The sequence below is a fragment of the Nothoprocta perdicaria genome, unplaced genomic scaffold, assembly GCF_003342845.1.
Source record: "Nothoprocta perdicaria isolate Ctin4 unplaced genomic scaffold, notPer1 scaffold_286, whole genome shotgun sequence".
NCBI classification, from domain to species: domain Eukaryota; kingdom Metazoa; phylum Chordata; class Aves; order Tinamiformes; family Tinamidae; genus Nothoprocta; species Nothoprocta perdicaria.
Genome location: NW_020455517.1, coordinates 431,929 through 452,602, shown reverse-complemented (window position 1 = coordinate 452,602; position 20,674 = coordinate 431,929). Strand labels below are relative to the sequence as shown.

At 52.9% G+C, this 20,674-nt stretch overlaps 1 protein-coding gene across 1 annotated transcript; it reads right to left on the bottom strand.

The window, feature by feature from the left end:
- Positions 1–10,877: 10,877 nt before the first annotated feature.
- Positions 10,878–20,243, bottom strand: ACER1 (alkaline ceramidase 1). The gene is made up of 6 exons (XM_026041469.1): positions 20,151–20,243; positions 14,404–14,518; positions 13,896–14,034; positions 12,599–12,736; positions 12,062–12,199; positions 10,878–11,046 (listed from the first exon to the last, which is right to left on the bottom strand). Exons 1-6 carry the CDS (start codon positions 20,241–20,243, stop codon positions 10,878–10,880), a joined length of 792 nt encoding a protein of 263 aa, XP_025897254.1.
- Positions 20,244–20,674: the final 431 nt, after the last annotated feature.

Sequence of the window (20,674 nt, the reverse complement as noted above, 5' to 3'; positions counted from 1 at the left end):
CCCGTTTTCTCCTCGTTTTCTCCTCGTTTGCCCTTTTTCACCCTCATGTGCCCGCGTTTTCCCTCGCTCTCCCTCCATCTCCCTCGGGCTCCTTTATTTCCCCTCAGGCTCCCTCATTTTCCCCTATTTCCTTTTCTCTCCCCTGAGCTCCCTCATTTTCCCTGCCATCTCCCTCCACCTCTCTCCTTTCCCTCCAATTTGCCTCATTTCCTCTCAGCTTTCCATGATTCCCCTTGGTCTCCCATCTTCCTCTGCTTCCTTCATTCCACCTTAGCATCCCTCGTTTCCCTCTGCATTCCCCTCCTTCTCCCCAGGCTCCCTCATTTTCCCTGCCATCTCCTTCAGCTTCCCTCCACCTCCCTCCATGTTCCTGTTTTCCCTCAGCCTCCCCTCCACCCTCACCAGCCTCCCTCATTCCCCCCTATTTTCCTTTCTCTCGCCTCAGGCTCCCTCGTTTTTCCCGCCGTCTCCCTCCATTTTCTCTCAGCCTCCCCCATTTCCCTTCCTCCTTCTCAGCCCCATTCCCCACTGCTCCCCCCCATCTCCCTTTCCCCCTGCTCTCCCTCTTGCCTGCCCTCACTCCCCCACCATCTCCCCACATCCCCATCCCAAATCTCCATCCGGCACCAGGCCCCAAGCTCCTTCCCGACCTCYGCGCTCCAGCTGCTGGAGCTGCCGGCATCTTTCCCTTGGTGCCAGCGGCCTGGCCTCAATGGAGACCCAGGAGAAGGAGCTGTTTGCAACCAGGGCGGGAATGGGCAGGGGAAACAACGTCCCCTTTGCCGATGGGCAGCGCAAAAGCGGYCGCGGATGCCCTTGGTGAGCGGCCGTTATCCACAGCGATCCATGCGGATCAGCGGGACCAACGCCGGGGTCACCGTCCCAGCTGCAGCCAAGGCTGCATTAAAAGCCGCCCACCCTACAAACGTGGCTTTTTTTTCCCTCAGCACCAGACCCTGCTGCAGCCTCCGAGCGTGGCCATTTGCATCTGAAAAGTGGCATTTTTGTTTACATTTTGTTAGCGCTCCAAACGAGTTATTTCGCCCAATTTTGTGAGCCGGGGGAATTACTGAGGCGTGCGGGTTTGTGACTGTTTCTGAGCACATTTTCTTTTGGGAGTAAGGCAGGATTCTTTTTTTTTTCTTCTTCTTCTTCGCACAGGTTTCTTGTTTGAAATAGTTTGTTGATCTCTGTCTCGGCAGCAGAAAAATGTGTGTTAGCCAATAAGGGGGCATGTGTGTGCTGCTAACTGATAGCCACAGGCAAGGATTAATGGGCTCCCAAATCATTCTAAACAGCCCCTTTACCTCATCAGCCTCATAGAGGACTTAGGCAAAGCAAAATGCTTAATTGCTTCAGTTAACTAAAAAAAAAGAAAGAAAAGAAAAAGAAAAAAGCCTGTTTTGGATTCTTTCAACTGGCTCTGGTTTTAGTTTGCCACGTTTCTGTCTGATGCAGGCCCAAGAGGTATCTCCTGGGACAGTCTTTTCTCCATAGAAACAGGGCTCTTTCTCTGGGAGCTCTCATTGATATCATGAATTGGGGACATTATTCCCATGCCCSGGACTCTTAGCCCTCAATCTTTTCTAACTCCTAATTCCAGTCCTACCTATTCACTCATAGCTGCATCTAAGTCCTTGGTGCTCCCAGGACTGAATCCTTCCTGGAAATATCTCATTTTTTTTCCCATCCTTGTGGCTCTATTCTTGCTGTCTTGGGCTTGCTCCTGACACAAAAATTTTTGCTTAGAAAGGACCCTAAACGTCTTCAGTTTTTACCTTTTCAGTCTTTCCTRTGAAAATATCTGTTGGCCCTTCTGAAACACCAACAGGATTTGCTCTGGTTTTGAGTTGCCATTGGTGATTTCTTCATGCTTTTATTTTTTCTCCAGCCTTGGCTTCCAGTTCTGTTCATGATCCCACAAAAGTGCAGCCTCTGGAAGTCCGGGAGAGGCAGATCCCAGGCCACCCTCCTGCTTCGTCTTGGACCCCATGTTTCTCCATCCCTTCTTAAATGGACACAAGTTGCTGGCTTGGACACAAGTTGTTCCTCCAACTTTCCTTCTGTGGCTGTGACTCAGACCAACTTGTAGACCAGGAGCTGAGAGGTCACTTGCWGGCACCTCCGTTTCCGTGTGCTGAGAGCAGAGCATCTCAGAAGGGCAATCCAAAGCCTGGCTATTAAACCACACTATGGTGAAGAGGTTGGGGAACCACGTTCAGAGCCAGCGCTTCATTATATTGATGCTTGTGCCCAGGCCCAAAGTGACCGACACATCCAGGCTCCCTCTTGGGCCGGGGGAACATTAAACTTTGCTGGAGTATCTTGAAACTCCAGTGCAGAAACATTCTAGGCRAGAAATTCCTGTCACCAACATCAACTCCTATTTCCCTGGTTTGGCAGGTTTCCAGCCCATATCTGACCAAATTTAGCCTTAATTTTCCTTTAAGCTCCAAAGAAATAATCCCAGCCAAGGGCAGAAAAATTGCCAGACGAGGGGAATGTGGTGGGAGCTTCAGGTGCCTCCCAGTGCTGGGAAGGTGCAGCCAGCAGGCATTCACGCTCCTCCAAACTTCAGCTCCGTTTCCAGGGACATCTCAAACAAGCTGTCGGTTTGAGTGCCTCAGCACCCAAGGCAGCCGTGGGCTCAGCTCCTGTTTCTTTAGATCTGTTCCAGCAACTTCTGGGTTTTGCAATAAGCGTCTGCAAATCCAATTAGCGGCTTTCTTCGTGGCACTGTATTCTGGCAGAGATCCGCTGTGTTGCTGCCATCTACAGTAGGTCCAGTGCCAATGGATAAGAAACAGATCTGATTTGCATATTCAAACATGCAAATTAGGCAAGAAAGCTCTCCTCAGATTTTGACTGGCCGTTGTAGGTTTCCTTCGAGAGCTTCGTCTTGGAGATGTCTTGGGCTGGAAGGTGGGCGGCTCACCCAGCTTGGCCATGGGGAGAGGACTGTGCCWAAGACCAGTCCTGTCCTCAGGGGGCCAGCGGTGGTGGAAGATCTAGTGGAAGAGGGACTTTGTGCTGCACTTGGAGGGGCAAAGCCAGGGATGCTGAGGATTGCTGGGTTGTGTGACCAGCACAGGGCAATCCACAGTCCTGGAAGGAACAACACATCCCGGCTCATCCCAGGGCCGCTTTGCAGGCCAAGTCTCGCTGCTGGGCAGGAGCATCAATGAAGGAGACAACAGCTGGGGTGTTTGCAAGGAAATGAGTCCCGGCGCTTTGGAGGGGCAAGTCTTGTGGGACTCGCATCGCTCTTGGGGAGAGCTGGCTGCCACATCCCCTCTGAGACCCTGGCATCAATGGACATGCATGTGCGTCCCTTTGCACGAGCACTATAAACACAACGTCCTGCCTAGTCGTCCTTGCTATGACYGTGAGCTCGGTCGTAGCTGCTCCCAGGCACCTGGACACTGACATGTSGAGCTTATTCTGGAGCAAAGGTTTGCAGGAATTCTGTGCTCCTCTGCTGCGTGTGTGCCCTCGTGCAGCACAACGGAGTGGCAAGAGCCTGTGAGCTCTCCTGGGCTTGTGTCAGTCACCCTGCAGCTTTTAGTGGGAGTTGAGTGCTTTCCAGAGCACATTCCATGAGCTGGATGCTCCGCAGTGTTTCCAAGATGGATATCAGTGCAACTAATGCAAGGAACTGGGGACATTTTAGATAATATGGGCTGGAGATCTTTCTCCTGGTAGATCTTTCTCCCCAGCTTTGCCAGTCATGGTGTCACATCCTTGCTGGAGAAAATGCTCTGAATGGAACAAAACAGAGAGCAGCAAAGGGGGAAGAGAAAAGGGTCGCGAGTGGGAAGGAAGGAGCCCCACAGCGCCGGCGGCTCCGCGTGCTCGTGGGCAACGAGAGCGCTGCAGGGAGCGCCTGCGCTCGGCCCCGCTCCTCATCCCACCRAGATTTATTTATTCACCCCAAAACGCTTTGGCTTTGCCTGCTCTCTGCCCTCCTCCCCGCTTCTGCAGTCCACGCTCCGTACCACCGGATTCGCAGCCCATATTTAACACCGGGATAATACAGGGCGAGTCCAGATTGTTAATAGCCAGCAACTCTGATTGCCAAAAAGATACTCCTAGCAACTACTAGCTGCATCTGGGAAAAATTACAGGCAGCTTGGAAATTCTTTAGTTCCCCTATTAATGAAGTACTCAGTGGAGAAAAAAAAAAAAAAAGCCAAAAACCAACAAAAAAACTGTAATACAGTTTAGCTTAACTAAGTTCTTTTGTGCCCGAGGAAAATCTAAATTATAGTGTGCTATAGCTACTGAAAAATGCAAACGGCTTTGAATGCACAATACCCTTTCACACCAGAAGGAAGACGGAAAWTTTTCTTGGTAAGCGGGAACACAATGAGAATTTATTTTATTCTTTCTGTGTATTTAGCGCTGGTGAAAGGCACCAGATGAATAGTCCCGAATGCATCGTGTCCCGCGCAGATGCAGCACGGGCAGCGTGAGCGTCTTCCGAACTCCCCTGCTAACGTGCTTCAATTCTGAATGAGGAGGAGCAGCTTTCCGGGCGGGAAAGGAGCCCGTCTCCATTCAGCGCCTGACCCCTCTGCTCGGGGCTGCTAATGAAGGGCCTCGTTAACACCAAAGGTGAGGTTGGCCCAAGTTCTTTGCTGGGAATGGGCTTTTCAGTTGATGCCTGCTATTTTTGGTGTTGACGCCTACTATTTTTGGTGTTGACGCCTACTATTTTTGGTGTTGACACCTACTATTTTTGGTGTTGACGCCTACTATTTTTGGTTGATTCCTACTATTTCCAGCCCAAATAGCTCAGTCATTTTGAGAGCAGCTCAAACTTTCCGCCCCCAGCCGCGTGCTCCTCGGCGCCGCTTTGGAGGCCCCGAGTTTGGAGCAGGAGCTGCTGCGTTTCAGCACCTGCGGCCGTCAGATGAGCAGCGGCTCCTCACGCAGGGGCTCTGCTCTGGGGCCAGGCTCCCTCAGAGAGGCTTCGCGGGGCACACGGAATATAAAGCAACGCAGCAAAGTTAAAATGGCAACGCAGGCAGCGCATGCCATTTTAAGTGGCGCGGGGAGCAGCGGCTCGCGGATCTCGGGAGCTCCGCTGTGAGGCGGCTGCAACACAGCGCGGAAAAACCTCTCGCTAGGCAGGGCTTTAACAAATTCCTTCCCTTTGTTACCGAGGCATCGGGATAAGGCACGTAATCCGTGCTCCTGAATGAAGCCATTACACATACTTTTTTTGTGCCATGGGTATTTTCATGGATGAGGAAGACAATCATTTTGGACACATTTCGTGCTGGTTCTGAAACACATYATGGAAACGGTGCAGATGCGGAGCATTTTCATGCATGGCCTGCGTGTTTTGATGTACTCGGAAATCTATTTTAAATAAATGCATGAAATGTGTCGTGAAACGCCTGACATATGTGGCAAACATATTCCTGCACCGTATGGGCAGTGTGTGAGGTCACCCATGAGCAGCTTGAGAACAGTGACAGTATATCCGTTGGCATACGGATATAGGGCTGCTTGGGTTATGAACCTGCCGTCACGGGGCAAAGGAGCGTTCCTCACGCCCACATGGGTCACAACAGCAGCAATATTGTTGGACTGGCACCCAGTAGTGTTCTAAGGAAAAAATAAATAGAATGTATCACGCCTGGAAACTCTCCTTGACTCTTAAGAGAGCAGTTCCTGGGGTCGTGTTTGAAGGGAAGGCACAATAAGCAGAGAATTGTTTTTTTTATTCTTTTACGACCATTTGCACTATGATATTTTGTTCATAAAGAAGTTGCCCTCGTTAACAGGCTTCCCCTGCTGCACCAGGAGCGGGGTCTGTTCTCCTTCGAGCAGCCACTTAGCACCCGCCTAAGAGAGCTGGGCCTGTTCAGCCTGGAGAAGAGGAGGCTGAGGAGGGACCTGAGCAGTGTCTATAGACACTATAGTGGGGTCAGAGCCCGTCCCGGATCTCCATGAACATCCCTGTGTGAGGACGAGGAATATTATTTAATGTTACGTGAGTTAATCCTGGCGTCTCGGGTAAGATGATTCATAGTGAATAACAAACCCAACTTGTTGCCGGTTTTGCTCGGCGCAGATTTGCTTTTGATTTCACTTGGCAGTGCTCGGGTGGATGTTAGCTCTTGGCAGCACTGCAACAGTAAACAGCAAAATCTCACGTATATTAATTCTTGCATTTTCACATTACAGTTCTTCATTGATTAATTTTCAGATGGGTCCCAGAAAGCACTTAGAGAAATTTTACAGTTTGCACTTTATTGGCATTACATGACACTATTTCTGGCTCCAGCCCAGCCAAATATATTCTTAAGTGTAAGCTAGTGCTACTGATACCAATGGAAATATTCATATTCTTAAAATTAAACATATGCTTAACCATTTTAGTGAGCAGAGACATCTGGTCTCTTACAGAAGACCTATCTGAATCAATGCGGCATCAATTGCAGACTGAATTTTGTAGCTCAGTGCACAACTGAACGTTGCTTTTGGTGGATCCTTCAGCATTTGAGGTATCTTTGCTGTGCGTTAAATATTTCTGCTAGTGAAACTAAATGTGCCAGAAAAGCCCAGTTCAGTTCAATACTTAAACACATTTTAAAAGCAGCACATTAAATGTGTTCACGAAGCAAGACTTAAGTGACTGAGCGTTCACGGAAACTGTMTTACAAATGGAGAGAATTGAAATGATGTTCTGAAATGTGATGTGAAGGCATCAAAAAATCAATCCATCAATTTTAGGTRTTTTGATAGCAGCCATTACTTGAGAATTGAAGTTATTTGGACCACTTCAGCAGACAAATGGGAATCGCTGGTTTTTCTTCCAAAAAAAAAGAGCAAGGAAAATGTGTTCCCAAGGGAAACCAAATAATAAGGGTTGATAAAAACGATTGAAAACATGCTCTAAGATGAAAAAAAAAAACTTTTTTTTGGTCAACTGGTCTGTTTGKCCAGGTCACGGCCACGCTCCTCCTTGTTCAGAAGATGCTTTTGCCCCCATCTCTGAGYCCCTTGGTCCTGCTGTCCCTGGCGCTATGTGACTATGTGTCCCAGCCACAAGCAGCCAGACACAGAAAGGCCTGCACACATCATGACCCTTCATTCACCCAGAACAACGATTAACACCTGGAAAAGGCTGACATCTCTCTGGTTTTATGACCCTACAGCTGATTTGGTCCTGTGTGAAAGGGAGATAACAAGGACGCAAGTAAAACAGTCACAAAAATTGGACATCTTCGTTCCTCGCAGTTGCAAGGTGACTGTAATGGAATTGCAAAGCCCAAGTTGCAAATCCTGGATCCAAAGTAGCCCTGCAAATGGAAAGGACGACTTCCAAAGGTGCCTGCATTTGGAGTTTCTCTCTCTGCTTCTTGAGTTTCTCAGCCCTTTACGTTTGTGGTTTCAAGATTTTCGCTGCAGACTGGAGAGATTAAAGCTGAAAAAAATCAAAGCCGAACTGAGATTGTTTTAACATGACTCCAGAAATTGGTTCTTTAAATCAGTCATAAGGATGGCCAGACTTGCAATAAAATCCCAAGACCGAGCAACGTTCGTTCTGTGTCCCGTGCTCTCCAAGGCACTTAACAAATACAGATCTTTTGCAAAAGGCAGGAGAGACTTTGCAGTGAAGCAATTTCTTTTCCTGGCATTAAGAGCAGGGCCTGGGTTATTATTAATTACTCCTGAATTATTTATGAAGGCTCATGAATGTGCAATGTATCTTACAGATAAATCACTCTGCCTTGAAAAGTTTCTAGTCCGCAGGCCAAATCCTGCAATGTGAAGCTATGAGAGCAGGCGATAACTCGGTGCAGCAGAACAGGTAAGTGTTAATCCCAAATCCCGCAGGACTGGTGTCTTATCAGTGTGATTGCATCTGTGTTGCAATAGCACCGAATAGGCTCGACCGATGCTGTTGTTTCACAGGCTCTTTAATCTGGCATCAGTTGAAAGGAGCAGCCTCTGTGTCCTCTTCCTCATCCATGCTCCCTCTCTGGCCTCTTTTCTTGYGGTTTTGGGCAGCCACATGGTGAACCAAATTGTGGAAATGATCGGAGTTAAAGCTCATCTGGCACAAATAAGGAAAGGTTTTATTTTGAGCGATTTTAACTCGGCTTCTTGAGCGCGCGGGTTTCGCAGCCCTCCTGTTTTCCTCTTTTCCATGCTTTGCTGAACGAGATGACTGGTTTTGCCAGGACAAGCACACGACCCTCTGAAGGTCCCCATGCAGAAGGTGTTTTGGGGGCTCCCCATGGTCCAGGGGGTTCGAGGTGGGACCACACTTGTCCTGGGTCCTCCAAGGGCTCCCAGCACCACCAGTGCAGCCGTGCRGGATCTTTCCCAGCTGGCAGCAGGGAAGCCCTGGCTTCTTGACAGCCCTGCTTTGGTTTGCAGGGGCTGTTTTCCCAGCTCTGCAGAGCAACCTGCATCCCAAAAGCTGGAGCCCTGGCTCACTTGTGGGAAGGACAGGGCATCCCCAGGGGCCTTTAGGACACGCCAGCCCAGCCTCACATAACCCTGCGCAGCTCCAGGGCTGCACGGGCCACAGTCACCCATGGGTGTCAGGGCCACCTCATGCTGAGGCTGCAGCCCCGCTGGTAGCAGGTGGCCCAGCCGCAGGCTGCTCTTCTAAAGCTGCTCTGTAGGTTTATTTTTTCCCTCTTTTCTTCCTTTTTTTTTCCCTCCACAGGTTCCCAGGGCCAGAGATTCAGCTTCTGGCTTCACGCTGAAATCCCGGAGGGTTTCAGACCCTCACGAGGCCTCTCAGTGTCTCGATCTGCTTGAACGGGCATTCCTTGGCTGTGCTGGGGCCGGCTGCGGTCGCTCAACTGCGGCCGCATTGTTCTCGGCCCCGCAACGCCCGCGACGCCCCCCTCGCTCCCGCAGGACGCAGGGCCCGGTTCTGCCCGGGGCTCGCCGCGCATCCCGCCGGCCGCCCCGCTCGGCCTCGCCGCGGCCTCCAGCCCTGGGGCAGCCCGGAGCCGACCGTGCGGCGGGCCCCGGCGGAGGTGGAGGTGACCCCTTTTCCTGTGCCGGGTTCCCTGGCAACGGGGCCTTTCTTTGCTCTCCGCCGCCGCCTCCACCCCCTGACGGGGAGAAAGGAGCCGAAGGCCCCGCTGCACTTTTGAACTTGCGGCCGGCGCGCTCAGCGGCTGCGCGGCGCGGGCGGAGCGGCTGCGCCCAGCGGGGACCCCGCGCAATTGCCCAGAAGTTATTAATAGGCTGCAGAAGAATGCCATGGGCCGGGGGAAGGGGCGGGCGGCCGGCGGCGAGAGGGCCGGCGGGAGCGCCGCGCCGAGGAGTGCAAGGGGGACGGAGAGAGAGGCCAGAGTGGCGGCCTGMGGGGCGGGCGAAGAGGGGAGCAGAGAGGGGACGGGCGCCGGCGCGGGGACACTCGGGCGGGTGAAGGCCGGGGCGCCCGGTCCCCCCGGCCGGTGCTTTGTGCTCCTGTTTGGCTGCTGGCGGTGCGCACGGAGACATGGCTGTGCCCTGCGCCGGAGCGATGAGCCCTTGCACAAGGCAGCCTGGCCCCACATGAAGTCCCGCGGGGGGTTCCTGAGCCGCACTTGCCATCTAGCGGTTGTGGGCACCGTTGCAGAGGGCCCCACGGGGCGCTGGTGGCCGCAGGAGGGCCGCGTGGCACGGGGCGCCCTGCAGCACCTTCTTCCCCGTGCGGGGAGCCCAACGTGCCTCTGCTTTGGCTTTTCTTGCAGGGACCCGCACACCCCGCGGTCCCCCGGGGGCCTCGCAGGGRGGCGACCTCAGCCCGGCCGGTCGGGGAAGGACCTGGATCTCCAGCATGGTCCAACTCCTCACGTCATGCAGCAGGGCTCCCAGAAGAGGAGCAACTGATACCGCACTGGGAGCAAGACCTGCAAAGCTTTGCTCTCTGCCCATGGCTTGACAATGATCATTGTCTGGAGCTTTGCAAAGCACCCCAAATATTTAACTAATGTGTTGACTCACTCTCTGCTGCCAGCCAACCATTCCCATAAGCATGGAAGTCTCCAAGATATATATGGCCATCAGAGACCATCAGCGTGGGGAAGAGCTTGGAGCACTGGAGGCTGAAGAAAGGCGATGGAGACATATGGAAACCTGAAGTGCAGTAGAAAAGAGAGGGGAAAGGAGGAGATAGAGGAAAMCAAAGCACGGGCTGTGCTCTTGTCTTTTGCAGATTTAGGAGCTCCACAGCTTGTTGTGAACCCAGGTAGTGGGTAGATCATCCCAAGGCCCAGGCCAGCAGAGTCTCTTTTGGGATATYGCTCTCCCTTGATCACAGGAGGATTTATTTTTATAAATAACCCTTCCAAGGTTGGAGAGAGCTTTGGCCACCCTRTGGCTGGCAGATAACAGGGGCTGTACAGTCAAGGGAAAGAAGACACTAATGCAAATTAATGTCYATAGCTTTAATGCAAGGCTCTCCTGAGCAAGACCATATATATCAATAAATAAAATTAATAATAATAGTTAGAGAAGCCCCAACAAACCCAGCTATCACCAGTTAGGCTTCTGTCTTTGCAGCTGTGCCCTTGTCAGCAAGGGGTACTGCAGCTGACTAGTGAAGAAAACAAAAGAAGCATCCTTGACCCTCCACTTCTCAGTGGGGCTCTGCTGGAGAGGGAGGTCTGCGGTTCCCCAGCGTGAGAAGATCTGCGGTTCCCCAGCGTCAGTCCGGGCAGAGTCTTCCACCCACCTGTGGGCTGCCACCCTGCTCCATGCCCAGCATCACGAGGCCTCAGCTGCGCCCTGACCCACTCGCCAGCCCCATCGCCCTTGTTTGAGGAGCAAGCGTGGCCCAGGTGTTCCCCATGCAGACACATGTTGAGTGCGTCACGCACCCATGCCCGAGGGATGCTTGAGGGCAGACAGCTCTAGCACTGCTTGTGGGATTGCTCCAGCTCAACGTAAGGCACTGCGACAGGCCAGGAGTCACTGGGCCAATATTCCAGCTTAGGCTTGAATGATGGCATCTCGTAGGTGACGTCAAAGTAGATGACCAGAGGGCAGCAGTAGAGGAGGGACATGGCTATCAGCACATGCCTGGGGAGGAACAGAGGCTCTGTGAGGCAGGAGTAACTCCACCACGCAGCCCTCCTGCACTTGGTCACCGAGTGGGACCAGCAGCGTCACTCTGAGGCCGGAGCCGCTGCAGGGCTGCGCTCAGCCAGACCAGGCACAGACCAGCAGCCCCTCTCTGTCACCAGGACAGCTCTGCACRGCGCTCAGCTGAGACACCGGCCCAGCAGCATCCACTGCTTTGCAGACACTAGCCCTGTTCAGAGACATGCTCTTCCTCCCAGTCCTGCATTAGACCCCTGTATCTGGTCGCATGATAGGATGGAGGGAGGAATAGATTGGGGGGATACAGCACTGACAGGGAAAGACCCGGATCCTGGGATGCACTAGGGCTGCAGGGAGCGGGAGAGCTGCAGGTTTTCCTCCTGCAGAATGTTCCCAGGAGCGTTGAATGAGCACAGGGGTGTCTGGGACAGTTCCGTATGCGGAGGGGATGGTACAACACAGAAGACTTCAACTGCCTGTCCCACGTCACCAGGCCTAACCCAGTCACCTCGATATCTCAGCACCACAACCCAMTCATCCCTGTGATTTGTGTGGATGAATTTGAGATGAGCTTTGTATGCCTCCCTTAGAGCAGGGGTTGGTCAGGCAGTGAAATGTCTTGCTTAAACAAATGACTGTCTTTTAGTTTGCTYGTTAGAATAACTCCAATCACCTCTCTCATGACACAGCTTTCCCTGATGCAGCCTTTGGAAAGCAAGAYGCTCAACTGGAGTGATTTTAGTCCACGTTGGCTTGCAGAACAGCCTTTGGCTGCTGCTGAGGAGGTAAGGGATAGCAACCAGTGATTAGGTCGAAATCTATGGGCGGGGGCCAGGGCGAGGAGCAGCATGAGTGGTCACAGAGGAAAGGGGCAGGTGTCTAAGCAGGGATGTGGCCATTCCCTTGTCAAACACCGCGGTCCTCCGGCCATCCCTCCTGGCCGCGGCCCTCCGTTCCTCAAGGGAGCGGCTTCCTGCCCCGCTGCAGCCCTTACCAGAAGCTGTGGAAGTAGGGGAAGTTGATCATCTGCCAGAGGCCACAGAGCCACCTGTCACTTATCCAGCTGGTGATGGCCAGGACCCACCACATGATCATGATTTTGGCCGTCCGGTGAACCCGCTTGTCGTTGCATCTGGAGGACAAGGATGGAGAGGGAGCGGGATATGGTGTTGGAAGGAAAGTGAGTTTTTAAGTGAGCTTAAGTTCCCCCCAACACCACATTGGTTCCCACAGACCGATTAAAGGGAAAGAGCAGCAGAGATGGCAACTGGGTAGAAGACATGCTTGTCCTGTGGCTTGTCCCCATGCTGAAAGACAGCTGGGCCAGTATCATATCCCACTTATATCCCACTGCCCGCAGTCCTGCCTGTGCCCTTTCCCAGATCCCCACCGGGCTACCCCAATTCTTTGCAGACCGGATGGCCCAGGTGTAGCTGATGGAGCTGCTGAAGCCCTGGGCTCTGTTTGGCGTTGTGTGCACACTCACTACCATGTTGTGAGCATGCTAGGATCTGCAGATAACCCTCCGTACTTTTTCAGCTCTTTCCGTGTCAGGTAAAGCAGGTGGAAGGCGATGCAGTTGAGCACGTAGGCATTTAAGGCTGGTTTCATGAAGGACAAGAAGGTACTGACCACGGTGATGACACCACTCAACCAGAAGAAATGCTTCCTAAAGGGGAGAAGAGGCAGCAGTATCAGTGCCCTGGGGGTCACAGTAGTGCAGGGCAGGGAGGGAAGAGGTCCTGCTCATTGCCCGGGAGAAGGAAGTTGTCTCCAGGGCCTCCTGTTTGACATAGTTGCCTCCACCAACGTGGCAAGAGGAGCTTAGCACAAGGAAGGACTGCAGRGCAAGAGCCCCAGCCGTGGCTGGCAGGGGGCTCAGCAGCGCAAACATGCAGATTTGGGCTGACTGAACAACAATAGGGCTCACAGAGGCTTTTCACATGCAAATCCCTTCCCAGGTCCCTTCCCCACTGCCTGCCTCCCCCAAGCATGTCTCCACAGTGAACTCCTGGTGACCTCCTCTTGGCCATGGGAAGAGCAGGCTTGGAGCCGCGCTTTGCAAGGCTCCTCGCTGAGCCGGCTCCGAGGGCTCCGGAGAGCCTGCCCGGGTGGGAGCATCCCCTGAGCAAAGCCCTGCTGGGTCCTGTCTCGGCTGCTTTGTGCCCACCCAGGCTCCCCCCATCGTTTGTGCCGGGCTCCTCTAGTCCAGAGAGCCTCCCAGCAAACAGCATGTGCAGCATGGCAGAGTGAAGCTGGGCCAGCTTGTCCTGGGGAAACACCACCAGTGTTCAGGTAGAGCCCACTATGGATGGCAGGGGACRCTGTGACAGTTTCACAGCACAGATCACTGAGTGTTCATGCTCAGGAACATTTGATTTCATTCTCGGTGTGAAGCCCCAAGTGCTGCACTTGCCCAGATGGTGCTGTGCTCCTCCCAAGGGCCAGTAGGACTTCCAGCCCCTCTGCAAATCTGCAGACAGGAGCAGTCTGCATGTTCGTGATGGGGCAACCCCCAGGCTTATCCACTGCGCCCACACCACCTGCAATGGTGCCAATGTGCCCAAATCTCTCACTTGGAAATTCGCCATGCCAAATTTCTTGCTAAGCTTTGCAAAGCCAGGCAGCTCTAAGCGAAGGGAGCTCMACAGGGCCCTGCATAGAGGGAGAGTTTCTTGCCCTCCTCAGTAGGTGTAGTGCTGAGCAACAGAGGGTTTGTCCCCAAAGCCAGCTGCAGTAACCTCATGGTTAGGGGGGACTCTGTGGGTCACATGCATAGATGCCAGCACCCCATCCCTCCTCTTGCTGCCTGCAGCCACATCTCATACCTGCTCTTGATGCACCTGGGGAAGTAAACCTTTGGGTACCAAAAAGAATATGCGGCAGCCAGTGCCCAGAGGATGGAGAGTTCATCTAGGAGCTGTCCCACGTAGCTCAGGGTCATGTGAAAGTAACTGGAGAAAATACCTGCAAGAAGCAAGGCAGGTTGTGTCAGCAGGTTCTGTCACAGCCCAAGCCTGTCTTGCCCTGGAGGTTCCTGGGGGTGATTTCAAAGGACATTCTTCAAGGGCAGGGTACAGACCTTGGAGTTAATGGAGACTCAAATGAGTCGGTCCACAGAGCACCACAGAGATTTACCGGGCTGGGAACTTCGCAGCCACAGCTGGTGGGAATCAAGCGCTGCAGGGCTTCCTACAGATGTGGTCTCCTGGTCCCAGCCCAGCTTGTCCCTGAGCTTGGACCACTGAGAATCAGTCTCCAGAGCCAAAAGTATTGCAGATAAAGAGCTGCATGCTCTGACAATGYGTTAGGTCTTCTCACAACTTTGGCACCTACCTACACAGACGAGCAGGGCACAGACGAAGTACAAGGGGAAGGTCCGCTGCTTGCAGTACTGACGGTTCAGGTAGAGCAGGGCAGGAGAAAGGATGAAGAAGCTTACATTGCTGATCTGAAAAGCAGGAGGCACGTTCAGTTTATTGCATGATCTTGGGCAAGACCCATCCCACCTTGTGCCTCAGTATCTCTCTTTGCAAAGAGGATACTGATCTCTAGTGAAAAGCACCCCACGGAGTGCAAGTGTTGCTCTTGGCACGGGAGGAAGAGCAGAGGCGTTTCCCAAGGCTGGAGTTGGAAGGATAGGTATCGCTGTGGCAGCAAGTCCAAGGTAAGACACCCTTCAGGTGGTGGCCCTTTTTGGCTTTTGTGCCTAAGCAAATCACCAAAACTGTTCTGTTTGCAACCATCTTCCTGTCCTGTCATTCCAGGCCTGCCAGAAACACCCTGCTTGACTTCTGCGACAAGGAGGTGCAAGGAGCAAGGCGAGCACAGCAAACCATCAGGAAACCATCAGGTCAGGAAAACCATCCTCAAGTGGGAGAGGGTGCAGTGGAGAGCAGCAATGCAAGCAGGACAATCATAGGTGGAGACTGGACAGACATGACATCCTGCAGTGTCACATGCAAAGCCGCCTGGCCTGCAAGGGCAGGTACTCTGGACACTAATAATTATATGAAGCCATAAATGTCTTTTAAGTGTACTTTGCAAGTGAATTCAGCAAAGTTATTCTGCCCYGTTTTCCAGGTGACAGAACTGCTTCATGGACAGACTTTGGTTTCCCTGGGCTGAGGAGGGGATCGTGCTGGAGCTCGGCCTGTCGCTGCTACCAGCCGGTTTCCTGGGGCTGTATTCGGGCAGTGCAGAAGGACCTGCTAAAATGGCATTAGGCCACCTACCAGAATTACTTTTATCTCCTCCTGACAATCATTTTCCTTTCGTCCTAGAGCTAACTGAGGGCTCGCACATGGGATCTGACCTCCCCAGTTGGAGTCTCCCCCCTCCTTGGACCTTTCCCTACACAAGCCAATTGCAAAAGGAATGCATGGTTTGTGTGGTCCCACGGGACTTAAGCTGAGGCTGCAAATCACAGGGATGTTGTCACAGAAATGAAACACACCCTCCTGTAACCCAGAGGGAAATACAAGTCAAGCTTAATATAAGGTCTCTATTCCCTTTAATACAAGGAGATCAATCTTGAACTTCATCAAGGTTTCCATGAAATGACTTGATACTCATGTTGGCAGCAATATTCAGGCCAAGGGTATTGGTTTTCTATAGATGCCTCGAACCAAATCCAGGCACATTTCTTTTCTGCTTATGGAAAGGAAGTGCTGGTCTTGCTCTCGGACTCAGGGTCAAACAGTGCAGGAACAATCAAAACATTTGAGAAAACCAACCACATATTAAAGTAGCAACTTTGCTCCAAACATTTATTTTCCCATAAAAGAGTTAAAGGAGGATTTTAGGGGGAAAAAAAAAAAAAAAAAGAGGTCTCAAGAGGAGAAACACCTGCAGGAAAGGTAACAACATGCAAGTGCCAGCATGCATGTCAAAAGTGAGGAAATGCAGGAGCTTAAGATTGCATATAGAGAGGTCTGGATCCCTGCTGAATCCCACTGGGCATTGCAACAGTGCCATTAATTACATGATAGCAGTGTTATCACTTCATTAATTCGGAATGAAAAGTGCAAGATCAGATATCAGAAGGGAGGGATAGTCAGGGGAACATCATGAACAGAAACACCGAGATTGCAGAACAAATCCATGCAGAGCAGCCAAACACAGAGCTTAGGGGCTGAGCGGCTGCACAACCRCATCTGTGAGAGGACGTCGCCTCTCGCTGGATCCGAGCCCTGGTTTTGCAAGTACAGYGTTGAATCATCCCTTGGCACGTGGCAAGCTCCATCTAGAGCGTGCTTGGGAGGGCTTAGCTCCCAGCAACACCCCACGGGAAGCTCTGCAGGATCTCTGCTCGCTCGTAGCCCTCTGGCTTCTGCTGACGYCCGACTGGGCCGTGCTGATCAGGAGACACCAGCCACCCCTGCACAGGATTTCTGAGAGGTGAGAAAGCAGTGATGGGGCCGAGGCACAAGCTGACCTGCGCAAGCGACTCAGCCCTGTGGTTGCCTACCYGCTGAGCTCATGACAATGTCTCACTTGCAACATGACTTGCTGTCCTACATCTCCTAACCAAGCCCACCTACTCCAACCTTTGCTTCTTTAGGAGAAAAGCAAGACATGGCTCTAAGCCTAGTGCGTCTGCAAGAACAGGGGAAGAMCCCAGAGCTTGTACAATTCAGCATTTTGCAGCCTAAGGTGGAAGCAGACCCGCAGAGAACCTGTCCGTCCATGACAAGGTGAGAACAGGCCTCTGATAGGGATTCGGACAGGAGATGCTGGTTTGGACAGGACTCTCCGTGGCTGCCTGAGTGCAGTGATGGTGCAACAGCAACCCAGGCGCAATGCGGGTTCTTACTCAATAGAAATGTTTTCTGCAGTTAAAAGAGATTTCTAAAAGCTTCATTGGCCTGGAGTGAATTCATTGACTTGAAGGCCAGYGAACCAGATTTAGGTGAATCACAGAATCACAGAACGTCCAAGGTTGGAAGGGACCTCTAGAGATCATCCAGTCCAACCCACTGCTCCAGCAGGGACACCCAGAGCACGAGGCACAGGGCGGCATCCAGGCGGGTTTGGAGACCTCCAGAGAAGGAGACTCCCCAGCCTCCCTGGGCAGCCTGTGCCAGGGCTCGGGCACCCTCACAGKMAAGAAGTTCCTCCTCAYRTGGAGATGGCACTGCCTGGATTTCAACTTACACCCATTTCCCCTTGTCCTGTCTCTGGCCACCACTGAGAAGAGCTTGGCCCCTTCCTYCCCACGTTCCACCTTCATGTACTTTATGACACAAGAGCCCCAGAGCCGAAGACAGAAGCAAGTATCTCAGAGGCTATAACCTGTATAGCAGGTTCCCAATGGCCAGGCCTGCGTAGCAGAAGCTGAGGCTGCGTGTCATGACGTTGCAGCGTCGTGCCAGTGCTTTGGGGCAGGAAATAGCTGTCTGTGTGGGGTTTGCAAAGCGCTGGGCAATTCCTGCCCCGTTCCTGTGCAGGAATTTCTGGGCAGGTGAGCAATGAGCCTGGGTTGCAGCGGTTCCTGAGCCCGTGCGTGTGGCTGGGGAATGCACCGTGACAGCAGCAGCGGGCAGGTCAGTGCCTGCTTGGGCAGATTTGGCTGATCCGCACTTGCAGCTGACCTCTGATCCATGGAAGTATAGGGGACTTCTCGGCGATGCTATCTGACCATGCAGGACACGCCAGGSACACTGCTGAGGAGCCAGATGTCATTACCAGCATCGTGATCACTCCTTTCAGGAGAGAAATGAGGACAGAAAKACACGTCCCTCCCTGGTGACACTGTAGTACAGCCCTGTTCTACAAACATCTAGCAGACGATCTATTTCTGGGTCATGGAGGCACTATGAAGAGTTATTGCCGTGCTGCTGAACTGCACCACCATGAACCACCGTGTATTAATTATTAGGTACTTAAGGAAATGGTTTATATTCTCTGCTTATGTCCTTGCTGTTCATTTCTAATCAAAAGCATCCACCCCAAGCTGTGCTGAGAGCAAGCGTGGCCAGCACAGAGCCCGGTGCTGCTGCTGGCACGAAGCTACTCGAGTCCAGCCTCGGGCAGCGTTGGGAGGAGGACACTGAGGAGGATGCTCCATTAGGAAGCTCTGCTGACTTAGCGACACGGCAGCCTGGGAATGAGCTGGCTGGATTCCCAGCTAGTCCAAAACCTTGGCAAACTGGCCTGGAAGCCAATGCTGATATAATAATCCCAGCAAGGTAGACTCCAAAGGTTTGCTGCAGAGAAGAGGCAATGTGAATGTGGGTGACAAGTGGAGGGGAGAAAAGCAGAAGTGTTGGGATCACATCTGAAATCCTGTCCTGAGGCCAGTCCAGATTTGCAGTTTAGAAACCATTGCCACAAAACAACTAGTGAGCTAAGAGTTACTGTTTTATGGAAATTAGAGGCCTTTGGGTCCTAAAGAAGGTAGTTAAGCATCTGGCCGTGCCAGCTGGTATCCAGCAGTATGACACAGCCAAGTGAGACACACGAGAGGTTTTGGAAGGCTCCTAAGACACTTCTTAGTGCGTTAAGGATGCTGAACCCCTTTGAGAGTCTGGGTGTAAATCAGGATGCTGGTAAAAATGGGGTCTCAGCTCCTAGAAAACATGCTGCCTATGTGTGGAAATAGCAGATTGCRCAAATATGTGCCCTAAATACACTCTGATGAAAGTGGGTAACTTTCAGACTTCCTGTGGAAATCAGCATCCCCTCTCCATCGTGGCCAGTGAGACTCCGAACCACAGATGCATTTGACATCTCCAGCTGCATYTGAGATGCTGATCCACACAGAAGTGATTTCAGGACCTCTGCCTTGCTCTGGGGCTCCACCCAGCAAGGAGACACAGCCGGTCAATGGGCAAGAGCACAACAGGTCTGCTCAAACGCCGGCGGGAAGCAGCGCTTGATCAGAACCGGCAGCGGGAGCGCACATCCTCTCCATAACAGGACTGCTAATTTTGGCCGCGTGCCCCTCTTAAATAACTAAASGCAGCCCAAGCATCTCTCCTGCAAAGCTCCATCAGAGTGATTAGAGCTACAGAGCTGCAGGACTCGGGTGAGGGAATTATCTATGTGCAATTTATTGAAAGCAGCTTAAAAATAAGGCGGAAATGTTTCCCTGAGAAACGAGAACTTCCAGTGTTGGACAGTAATTGCTAAAAGTCATAAACAAGACCTGTGGCAAGGCTGCAAATCCACACGCCTCACCACTTTGTCAGCCCTTAATGGCACTAAGGTAGCAGGAGGCACTTGCAGAGATGAATCACAGAATCACAGAGTGTCCAAGGTTGGAAGGGACCTCTAGAGATCATCCAGTCCAACCTTCCTGCTCCAGCAGGGACACCCAGAGCACGGGGCACAGGGCGGCATCCAGGCGGGTTTGGAGACCTCCAGAGAAGGAGACTCCCCAGCCTCCCTGGGCAGCCTGKGCCAGGGCTCGGGCACCCTCACAGTGCAGAAGTTCCTCCTCACCTGGAGATGAAACTGCCTGGGTTTCAACTTACACCCATTGCCCCTTGTCCTGTCACTGGCCACCACTGATGGCCAGTTCAGACGGGTGACCTACTGAGCCCAAGCGAGGAGGCTGCAGCCCAGGGACGGGGGCTGGATGGCGCCTGGGTCGCAGAGCAGAGGTTCGAGGTGGAACCAGCCCACGCACCCACTTTCCTGTCGTTGTTTTTATGAGCTCTGGCTTCCCACCCTGCCTGAGACCGTTCCCGCAAGTGTTGTCTCTATTTGTGCCACTCCTGAGCGTTTTGCTGGAGCACACGAGCCCTGCGTGGGACTTGGCCCAGTTGACAGCAGAGCTGCAGGACTGGTAGAACAGGATCACGCAGATCTGGGCTAAGGAGCCTCGCCAGGGGGTTCCTAGTGGGAACTTAGCCCCACATGTGCCATTAGGCACCCCAGGCTGCAGCTCATTTTGTGAGCAAGTGCCTGTTATAAGCAATAAAAGTCCCGTGATTTAGTTGAAATCCAGGAAACGTTCTCCATGCAAACAGCCCCCAGCACCGGGAAGTTCAAAGGAAGGAGCAGGAAGAGAGAACTGACCAAGGCTGCCCCGTGTCGCGTGCCCGCGGGCGGCTCCGGGGCGCCCGGCCCGCGCTCACCGTGTTGTAGTACTCCGCAATGACCGCCGAGCGCTTGAAGTTGCCTTCGCACCAGTCGATCTCGGAGCTCAGGTAGGAAAAGACGCTGGGCATGGTGGGGCCGCCTGCGCAGAAACGGGGGGCAGCGGGTGAGCTGTGCGGCCGGGGAGCAGCGCGGCCCCGTGCAGACGCGGGCTCGCCCCTCGGGGCCGCCCCGTCCAAGCCTGACCTCCTTCCCTGCTGCGTGAGGCTCGTCCCTTCCCAGCACACATCGCACTGCAGAATATTCCCTCCTCACACCCGCACAAATCACCTCCCCAAAATGTTCCTGAGCGGTGAGCACAGGGATAGTCACCACAGCCCCATGCAGGGCATTAAGGTCCCTCTTCGAGGGTCATCCCTGCCAGAAGATGCTTTCCTGTTTCAAGCCTGTCCCTATCGTAGTGACTTTTCCTTCCCTTGCCTTTCTTTATGACTCAGGTCCTCCAGCAGAAGGGATTTGTGCTCTGAGGGCTGCCAGCTCCCCGTGGGGAGCGGATGGTTCA

Coding starts and splice junctions, on each gene's coding strand:
- ACER1 (XM_026041469.1), bottom strand. CDS start 20,243: ATGCCCAGCGTCTTTTCCTACCTGAGCTCCGAGATCGACTGGTGCGAA. Junction 14,519..20,150: donor TTGCGGAGTACTACAACACG/GTGAGCGCGGGC, acceptor CCTGCTTTTCAG/ATCAGCAATGTAAGCTTCTT. Junction 14,035..14,403: donor TGCCCTGCTCGTCTGTGTAG/GTAGGTGCCAAA, acceptor TGCTTCTTGCAG/GTATTTTCTCCAGTTACTTT.